Here is a 10,905-nt window from a genome sequence, read left to right as displayed (position 1 = left end):
CACAAATGTGAGATCACACCCACAGCTCTTATTAACATAAATGGCATGTCAGGGCTTCTGAACTACTACAAACGTTTGCATGGTTGCATGTGATTCAAAGCATTTATTTAACATTTTGAATGTTTCATTTTTTGTTCATCCATTCCTCTGTGTTTGTTGACTCAGCATGTTTTAGGCATGACACTGCAGCACAGACACTGCAGGATACATTGGCTTGAACCCTCCTAGAATCTATTAATATAAAAATGATAAATCATATGAACATGCTGCCCTAAAACATAGACTGCTAACTAATAGCTTTTTTCCTGCAAGGTGCTTCTATGAGAGAGGCGCCTGAAGTAAAAGAGCTGAAATAAATATCAGGGACCTACTTTAGAATGAATGTATGAATGACCCATTTTTCCTCCAAACACTCGTGATTTAAACAGATGCAGTAAAGTAATGCGACCATGCTCACCTGTGTCTGCGGGCGCTCAGGAGTTGCTCGCTCCTTCACCTTTGAAGATCTGTGTTTTCCACTTTGATAATCTGAACTCTTTATAGAACATAAAGACGAGGTTACATGGTCTGTTGTTTCAACATGGATTTTATTGTGAACATGTGTGCAGTTGTCGGGTTGTACCTGTGAATGAAGCGATGCGGCTGACTGTCTTCGAGATGATCGTCCATTCTCAGAGTCCCGACATTTCTCTCGTCTGTCCCTTCCTCTCTCTCTGCCTCTCCCCCTCTCATCTGACTCAAGCCTTGAGCTGTAGATGTCTATTTCATCTTGGTATCTTCAGAGCCAAATTAAAGTGCAGAGAAGTATTTGACAAACACATAAACACACTAAATGCACATTTACATACTTTTCTTCTTATTGAACTTTCACATTCCTCTGCAAAGGCTTCTAGAGGACTTTCTTTTTTCTCTTGCCATAACTAAGGCAATAACTTATGGTCAGATCAAAAGATATCTTCAAAGTCTTTTTCTACTTGCTACTTTACTTGCTTTTTTACGAATCTTCCAGCTGCTAAAGGAACAGTTTAAAGAACCACATAAGAATGCAGAATAGATGCATGGTCATGGAACTTCTGTTATGGCTATCCGTGAATAGATGCTCTACAATAATACCATACAGTACCATATAGTACCACCAACCTGTAAGTCCTAAGCCTCTGGTCCCTGCACGGGCTGGGACTCTGGTTCCTCCTCCTTATCCCTGGAAACTCTTCCTCCGACTCTAGCTGGATTGTTGGAATACCAGCCAGGACAATGTAGTCTTCTATGGTCATCCCCACCTCAGATTCATAAAGATTTATCAACACGTTACATTATATGTGGAATGAAGAGTTGGCTCACAATGACAATGATTAGCATGTATAATGTTTACGAGTTCACCAGCTTTTTAGTGTGTTAGCATGCTAACATTTGCTAATTAGCACTAAACACAAAGTACAGCTGAGGCTGATGGGAATGTCATTAATTTTGCAGGTGATTGGTCATCAACAAAAGTGTTGAACAAATGAAAAGTTTGACTTGATGATGGCACCAGATGAAAGGTCACTAAAGTTATTACAATTGATCCTGAGGAGCACACAGATGGGTGAATCAATTTTCATGACAATCCATCCAATAGTTGTGTAAACATTTCACTGTATGCTTCATTCTGTGGGGACCATGAATATCCGTACAAAACGTAATGACAATCCATCTAATAGTATTTTAAATATGTCAGTCTAGACTAAAGAGGTTGACCGAGTGATAGACGGAAGGACATACCATCCATTGAGCCACGCTGCTAGCTTGGCTAAAAACAAGTTTTACCTGATATACGTAACATTACCTCCTCCACTTCTACTGCAGCCTTCTTGGGTTCAGAGATCAGTAAGGCCTCCATGCCTCGCCTGATGTTGCTCCTGCTTCTGTCACTGCTGACCTTATGGTCAGTTTCTGTTATGGCAACATGTGACAGTGAACCACCAAGCATCCGAGACTCCGCACCTCGTCTCGATGTGGAGGAACCACGAGAGGGTGGGAGGCTGAGTAAAGAGTGTGAGGACCCCCGCCAGGAGCCTTGATAAGGACTCAGTATGCTGTCTCTGGACTGTGGATCCCGTTGTGGGGTGTGGCAGTGTGTACTGAAGCCGTTCCTGGACGGCGATACTTCACGGCTGTTGCGAGTGTGAGTGTTGGCCGAGCTGTTAACGGCTGTTCTGGTTCGAGGAGATGCTTGAGATCCCTCATATGAGTTTTGCTGGATGGCTGAGGATCCACGGCGGGAGATAGACTCCAGATTCCTGTAGAGCTTCTCAGAGTCCAAACTGTGTTTGTTTGAAGCTTGTGATGGACTCCTCAAGTCTCGGCTGCATCTCCTTTGAACATCAAATTCACCGTTTTGTAAATGGAAAGAGCCTGTGTGCTTGTGAGAAGGGGTGGCTCTGGAGGGCGAGGCAGTCCGAGAGACGATGGACCCCCTCCTGCGGGATGGACTGGACCTGCCAGATGTATGCTGAGAAAGACCATGTGATGGAAGCGGAGAGGAGCCATGAGATGAAGCTTGAGACCGGGCCTGACTCCTGGAGAGGGAGCTTTTTCGCCGGGTTTCTAAAAGAGGTTCGATTAATTTGTAACGATCTGGGCTCACGGAGCTGTGACGTGTTGGTGAATTATTCTGTGAATCAGCTCCCCGTCTAAAGTTGGAGTGGTACGTGTACCTCTCTGGGGATTCACTTCTCCAAATTTCCTGCATATACGTCTCTGGGTTCCTCCTCTGGGAGGGCACGCCGAGGTTGATAGTCCTGTAGGGGACGCAGGCTTTGGGCTCAGGAACATAGTTGCTAGGAAGAGGACGCCCCCTCTCGTAGTAACGATATGACCGTCTGTTGACTTCCTCCATCTGTTGCTCACCATCACCTTTTCTGTCTGGAGAGAAGTAGCCACTCTCTTGTTCCCTGTCTCCTCTGGACTCTGAAAATCATACAAGCCTGAGGTCATTGCCTTAACATGTAGCCTGTAAAAGAGCATGAGCACAAGTCAAGGTCAAGAGTGTCTTCTGTACATTTAAGGAAGCAAGTTTAATGGTGCAGTGTATATCAGTGACTGTACCTGATGTCCGGCGGGATCTGTCTCTTCCCCTCCTCTCATCCATCCAGGAGCTTTTAGCTTTGGACGGGTCCAAACGGGTCATATCTCTTTGGGCCAAACAGTGCCTCTCTGAGCTGAGGGATCTGCTCCTCTCTGGACAGTCACGCTGATTTGGAGAGCTAGAGGAGGGCAGTGCAAGGTTTTCAGATACAGACGAGGAAACTGGTGCAAACATGGAGTTGTCAATTTCTAAAATGTGTTTACTGGACAGTCACTTGGCTTGATGATCAGGGAGAAAGCCTACAAATGTTACAAGGGCTTTGAAAGATGATAATGTAACGCTGTTATCTACCTAATTTCTGGTTGTAGGTGAAAGTTAAATCACATGCACAGCTTCTTTAGTGCAACTTGGCCCGCTTTAATAACTGACTCAAACATAATACATCACTCTCTTCTTACTTACGGCATATCACTGCAGCAACCTAAAAATAAGACAGATGCAGATGTGCGAAGTGTTGTATAGTTCCCATCCAAACACAAAAATAAGGTTATCTGAAACTATGCAATTATATTGTCTGTCATCATGACAAATGTCATTAAGAGAAATTAATCTACAAAATAAATCTTCACGAAATCTCAATTTACGATGATGAATATATAAATTTTATAGCAACACAAGGCAATATTTTCTGTAAAAATACACCCAATCTAATTATTCTTAATCAAAAGTAGGACTGCAACAAAGAAAGAGCACAATAGAGATCCATTAGATCTGCCCTATTTGCCCCAAACTGTCATGTGAATGGGAGTGAGTGGTGCAGTCCATCAAAAGAAAGCTTACATTAGATAGTGCCTCTGGAATCCTTTCACATACAGCATCACAAAACAGCTTTATTGGTAGAAATGAGCGTAATGTGTGCAGCCGACACAATGACTGACTTGAAAAGAGAAATATTCAATCATCTGCTTCTTCCTGCTACTGGATTTAGGACTGCCAAAATGTGAATTTGCCTATAAAACAAACTTTGTGTTGATCTGCTGCAACATGATATGAGAATGATTTGAACACAACACAGAATCATTATGATGTTTTAAAGTTGTTATGGTGAGCTTGTCAGCAAAACAGTTGCTTTTACATCCAGCAGACAGAGCAACATTAGCATTCACTTGGAGTTGTGTTTCTGGCCACCTGATGGATGTAAGTCCAGTAATTTCTCTCCTTTTAGCTCTGTTTGGGCTCCAATTCCTGAGGGAAATATCTGGCTCTTTAGCTGCTAAATGCTCCACTATGTTCACAAGCTTGTTGCTAACTGTCTGGCGCAGGGCAGGTAACACACAGTAACATACATCAAGCTAAGTTATATCCTTGAAAGCTAATATTAAGCAGCTCATTCAGTGATACTCAGAGACAAACCCTATAGGCTTAGGTTTCTTTCTGTGTCAGAGTGTGTTGTTTCACAGTATATATGTGTTCTTGGTGAAAAAAAGAAGAAGAAGTGGTTTCTGAAATCAGGATACAGGATACAGTCACCTGGATTGTATGTCAGTATCGCAGATATTAAGTTCCCACTCAGGACTCAGACTGTGGACCAGACTCCACTCGTAGGTCCAGCCACCGCTGACATCATCACTACTGCCACTTGTGGTCACCTCAGACTGAGCGCAAGTATCATCATCTGCTTCCTAGTTGGTGGAGCACAGAAACACCTTTTTAAGCATTTGGAGTCAGTGAGAGTCAAACTGGTATTTTGACTCTTTTATTAAAAAATAATGATTACAATTAAGGGAAACTGCAGGGTTAAAAATATCAGGTTTTCATTAAGGCGATTGTGGACTCATGCAAATATGACTGTTTTCTGGAAATTAATTTTTTTATTTTGATCATTCCTCCTTTTTTCAAAAGAGCGCAGTTATCACATTTGATCACATTTTATAATAATGCACCAACAGAGTCACTTACAGCACATCATGAACCTGCCAAAAGCTTAACACAGCAACTACCTGATGGCCTGTGTTTTTTAAAGAACAAAACACAAACCAACATAAACTTCTCCTGTAGACACAAATATTCATCCAGCTAACATCCCAAGTCTAAACATTAAGACACATTTCACTTACTGTGACTGCTCGTTGTCCTTAAGCTAAATCAGCTGACAAGGCTATCAGCAGCTCTCCTGCTTCTTTCCTTTTCTCCCTTCGTTCCAACTAAGCCAACACATTTAGACTGCACAGGACGTAACTCAAGCTAGTCTCTGGACATGCTCATCATTATTTCATTGCTCTAGTGCTTTTGCATTACCAGAACCGCCTACTCAACTTCTTTCTCATCTTTATCTTGATCCCCCTCCTTCAGTTCTACCTCTCATTAACAGGCAGACCACAAACATTTTGTTCGTTTTAGTTCTTGATCTCTTGACTGGATGCAAGTTCAAAGTGTAAAGTGTCGTCTTTTGTTTTCAGATGAAAATAAAGTCTACATTACAGTAATAACTTTGATTAAAAAAAAGAACTTTCTTGGCTTTATTCCAATGTTGTGTGAGGAGACATGTTTGCATGTGTCATAGGCATATCAGATTACAACCCATTCCCCAAGGATTGTAATGAGCCTTCATTAATTAATGATACAGAATCAAATGCCACCTTGTTGTATTATCCTTCTCCCACCTCCACAGTAGTTTCACTTGGTGATTGTGTTATAAGTTGACATCATCACCTCAGTGTGCAACTTGTGGGACAGTTTTACCACATGTATTGAATGGTAGCAGGTCATTAAAAAGCACTTTACCCTGTTATTTATAATGTCAATAGATTTTGACCTCAGTATTGTGTCATCTTGATCTATTCATCAATGTTTTGACAAAGATCGCTGGTTACATAAACATCAGAGCCTGAAGTTATCAAACTGCTACAAGTGAAATTTTAGACAACGATAATGGACATAATGATAAAAGAAAAATCTTTCACTTTTACTCCTACTAGTAAATTTAGGATTAAAATCTCACCAAAAAACGCTGTTTCTTTATATCCGTCTTCTACACTGATCATCAACTGATGAGGATGCTGACATTTTATCTGGGACCTGTTTGCTTTGGCCTCCTTTTTTATAATCAAGTACGATAGTATGTGTGTAGCCAACAGTAGTGGAAGAAGTATTCAAACAATTTACTTTAGAAAAAGTAGCATGCCCTGCATTCACTTAAGTACAGTAAAAGTACAGATATAAGTTCCAGCAACAAACTTTACTTGAAGTATCAAAAGTAAAAGTACTCATAATGCAGAGTGACAGCTGTCAGCGTTATTATATTATTGGATCATTATCATTGAGGTGGTACTTTAATGTTGTCAAGGTGGAGCTAATTTACTACCGTGAAATTCTTGAACATTTGGTAAATACAGGCCCATATTCACAAAACTACTGAATGATTAATGTACATACCCACTCTTGTGAATCGTCCCGTTGTGCAGCAGCAGCAGCAGCAGCAGCAGCAGTAATAGTGTTGCTGCTGAGGTGCATATGATCCGGCCGCAGGCAGGAGCTGCAGCGGGAGGGGTCGAAGGTGTTGGGCTGGAACTGACGGCAGTAGCGGTCCTCAGCAGGGAGCGCCATGTCGATCTTGCTGAATCTGGGTATTCTCAGGCACCTTGCACTAAAATAGTCTTCATTTTAAATAGTTCTGGTGTGGTTATTTCCCAGGAGGCTTCTAGTGGCTCTTAGTCATTAGCATAATATAAATAACAGCTATCATCAAAACAATTGAGCTCTTATTAGTAATGATTAGGCAGGCTCTAAGAGATTAAAGGTTAATTCTTTAGTTATCTACATTTTAATTGCTTATAAGCAGAATAATAGTTATATAATATATATATATATATATATATATATATATATATATATATATATACATTGTGATGTTTCTACTATAAATAGAACTCAATAAGTCAAGAGAGCAATCCCGTTGACTGAAACACACACTACTATTGATGGGATACCTTTACACCTCTGAGCAGGAAATTGTGACAGTGTAGCTATAATGTAACCATTACATAGAGGGAATCCTCCAACATAAGGTATCCATGTCAAGGTGCACATAGATATATCTAATAGTATATGACAAGACACTCACCTTTTGATTGTGGTCCAAAGACTTCATTTTCACAGAGAAAAATGTTTGTGCTTATTTCCAAGAGAAGATCCTGCTTTGAAAGCTCCAGGATGGAAATGGACTGGTGTGTGGTCACGGAGGCTACATAGGCTCGGGTCTTTTATCAGAAAACAAACATTCATTGGTTCTCACATTGGCCCAATATGGGGACTGTGTCCTATCAAGTATCATCATCTTTAGAAAGTGAAACATAGCTCTGACTCTTCCTGACAGATGTCTTATGGGTTGCTGCACAGATGGTAACGCTGACAGTGCAGCCACAAAGAGGAGACATAAAAGAGATAAGAGAAGGCTTACAATGTCAGGGAATGAGAATTAAAAAATGAAATGAAATCATCATTTAAATGCTGATACAATACAGAATAATACAACTCTATCTTGAATATTTAAATATTTTGGGAAATACATTTATTTTTTTCCTTTTCTGTGAGTGAGATGAAAAGATCAAAACCATTGTCATGCAGAAGAGCCCGAGCCAGCCAGCAGGTTTGAACCCTCTTGCTGTGAGGCAACAGTGCTAACCACTGCACCGCTGTGCTGCCCTGTTCCAACACAAAGAACTTTATTTTGAATTCTAATAGAGGCAGATCAGACAGATTAATGGGGAACATGAAGTCTTGGTTTGGATACTTCAGTCAGTATGAACATCATTGATAGCATCAATGAAGAACTGAAAAAAAACGATGATACTGTTAGGCTGTGTGCAAAGTTGGGGTGTTATATTGATAAAACAATATGCTGACAGTAACAAAGTTATATTAGTTTTATGTTGTTACAATGGAGCTGTAATGTAAGGGTCTTCCTTAATAGCTCTACTTTATTTTTTTGTACCAAAGTGTTCTGAGCAAGCAGTGTGTCTTTGAAAAATGTTGGCATCATTATTTTAGTTAGTTCCCAGCAGGGCACTAAGTGCTGAGGCTGTTTTTCAGTGTTTGAACAAAGCACAAGAGTGTGCCTTTTGTCTCAACAGAGCCATTGGTGTGTGTGTGTTACAGTTACAGTTTTGAAAGCCTACATTTTGTGAAGGTAACACTATCAAATCAACCTTTAAGACACAGAAGTATAATTAAACATCTTTGGCAAGTAAAATGACAATTAATGTAAGGAGATATATATGTTTGTCAACTGCTGTGTGTGACATCCACGCTGTAGCTACATTCAGCTTCTCTGGCAGCTGTTGCTATGGTAAGAGAGTAGAGCCAGTATCCATGGAAATGCACTCGGAAAAGTTCAGCTGACACAACTTAAAACAAACAGGAAGATAAACTTTTTATTGACTGTATTAAAGCTACTTTAATGTTCATTATTAGGACATTTTGTTATCATTGCAATATTGTCAGAGCTAGATATGAAATCTAAATTGATCAAGATTGCTTTTATATATAACTGATAAATAGGGAAATGAGGTCACCATACATTGACGTCATCACCAGTACCTTCCAATCTAAGGCGTCTAAGGAATCTCACTTTCCTTATTTGATAGCTCCTCGCTCCTCGGTTGAACCGGAAGTTGTTCTGGCCCTCCTTTGTGAAGGCCGTCTCAAAGCTCTTAATCCTGCCCTGAGGATCGAAGATCGAAGATCTAGGATCGAGGATCGAGGATCGAGGATCGAGGCTTGAGGATCGAGGAGGAAGCCGTGCAGCTGAAAGGGTTGCTAACTCCTCCCATACAGCTGATGAATTCACGTGACATTCAGGAAAGGACGTCTCATCCCTCTTAAAACACATTTCCTCGTTTCCTCTCTCCTTCCATGATTTCCTCCGTCTCTGCCATGCTTCCCCAGTGGGACGGACTAAGATGCAAGCAAGGGAAGCAAGCGGAGGAGCCGGGGATGCAATTTAAGGGAAGTGAGATCCAGCCTAAGTGTCACTCCATGAGGATTTTTTTAAGTCACTATAGTGGATAGATTTACACACTTAAACAATTCAGACAAATAAAATGGCGGCCAGTCAATATAGTGCAATGTAAATAGGGAGTTTGACTGTTGTAAGTATAAGGGGGGCCCAAATCCAATTTGTGAGGTTAAAAGGAATTTGCTTTAACTCGTTATCGCGATCATTTTGACAGCTCTAGCTCTATCTGGATATAGGAAAAATGATCACATAACAGATTATGTTACTTTTCATGCTAGCTGTAGAGCTGAGGCATTTCCTTTCAGATCCTTAACTTGCTGGGGATTTTTTAGTGCAGCCACACATTATGATTGTTTTTCTTTGTGCCTCGTTATTGTTATTATAACACAAATTAAAGGTGGAATAAATTTGTGAACAGCGAGAAATGCAACCATCTGGCCTGTAAGGAAATGATCAAGTGATTTTAAAGTTGGTACATGCTACTGCTTAATATTTAACTTATGTACACCTGTTCAGGTGTCTTTTTTAATTGAGTTATCTAAAAGCCTATGTTTTTCTTAAGCTATCACGTGTTGTTTGTAATTGTAACTGTTATTTGTAATTGGTTGTTTGTCTCTGCATCACTGTCTCCAGGAGTGGAAAATAACATAAAAATAGAGAAACAAACTCTGTAACAAAGTGTCTCATAATAAGACCAAGATGAATTAAAGGTCCCATGTGCTGAAATTTTCACTTTATGAGGTTTTTTAACATTAATATGAGTTCCCCCAGCCTGCCTATGGTCCCCCAGTGGCTAGAAATGGCGATAGGTGTAAACCGAGCCCTGGGTATCCTGCTCTGCCTTTGAGAAAATGAAAGCTCAGATGGGCCGATCTGGAATCTTGATCCTTATGAGGTCATAAGGATCAAGGTTACCTCCCCTTTCTCTGCTTTACCCGCCCAGAGAATTTGGCCCACCCATGAGAGAGAGACATCATGGCTTTCAAACGAGCAAAGTGGCAGTTGGTCAAGTCCACACCCCCACCCTCCACCTTGCCCCCCCTCTCTCCTCCTCAATAGCTACAGACACAGAAATGGCACATCCTAAGGAAAGCTCATTGTGGGACTGGCTCTAGTGGCTGTAATTCTGCACCAAGGCTGAATTTTGGGAAAGAGACTTCAGATACAGTATTAGGGGACTACTGAGGTCTATATAAAAGCATCCAAAGAGCACCATGTAATGGGACCTTTAAATCTCAGTATAAAGGGCATTATTTGATCCAGCACTCCTGACCTTGATCCTACCCCTCACCCAAGGCAATTATTGATTGTGACTAGTATTTTTGCTCAACCTTCTGAACTCAACAACTTTATTCCTCTTGTCCACTGCTAGATCAACAAACCCAACTATTTTATAAATCAGCAGTATATTTTATGTGTTTATTTAAAGCACTGTAGCTGTTTGTCAAATCCTGCTTCACAAATGGGAAAGGAGCAGCTAATAGGAGGTTGTATATTCAATTTTTACATGGAAAAATACATATTCTCTATACCCCAAACACACTTCATCTGTGGCGTTACAGGTGTGCCATGACTTTAAGTTTACCTGAGATTCTATCAAATCATTATCAACAATCAAACAGCCACCACATGAAATTGCTGCAAGGTTTTTATCTCTCACATTTTATTGCAATATCACTTTGATCATCCCATTTAGCATTTTTAACAGTATATAAACAAGTAATAAATGGTTTATAACACACCATAATGCAGTTGTGAATATGTAAGGACATTTATAAGTGACAGTTGCAAGTGTTTAATTTATGTGTATGTCAACAGATTC

The 10,905-nt window shown here is 40.5% G+C and overlaps 1 protein-coding gene across 1 annotated transcript; it reads right to left on the bottom strand.

Annotated features, from left to right (window-relative positions):
• Positions 1–334: 334 nt before the first annotated feature.
• Positions 335–6,673, bottom strand: LOC116040439. The gene is made up of 7 exons (XM_036000616.1): positions 6,503–6,673; positions 4,598–4,749; positions 3,088–3,245; positions 1,826–2,949; positions 1,141–1,280; positions 623–776; positions 335–535 (listed from the first exon to the last, which is right to left on the bottom strand). Exons 1-7 carry the CDS (start codon positions 6,671–6,673, stop codon positions 368–370), a joined length of 2,067 nt encoding a protein of 688 aa, XP_035856509.1. The 3' UTR covers positions 335–367.
• Positions 6,674–10,905: the final 4,232 nt, after the last annotated feature.

This window comes from Sander lucioperca, chromosome 4 (genome assembly GCF_008315115.2).
Source record: "Sander lucioperca isolate FBNREF2018 chromosome 4, SLUC_FBN_1.2, whole genome shotgun sequence".
NCBI classification, from domain to species: Eukaryota; Metazoa; Chordata; class Actinopteri; order Perciformes; family Percidae; genus Sander; species Sander lucioperca.
This window is presented reverse-complemented; position numbering and strand designations above follow the sequence as displayed.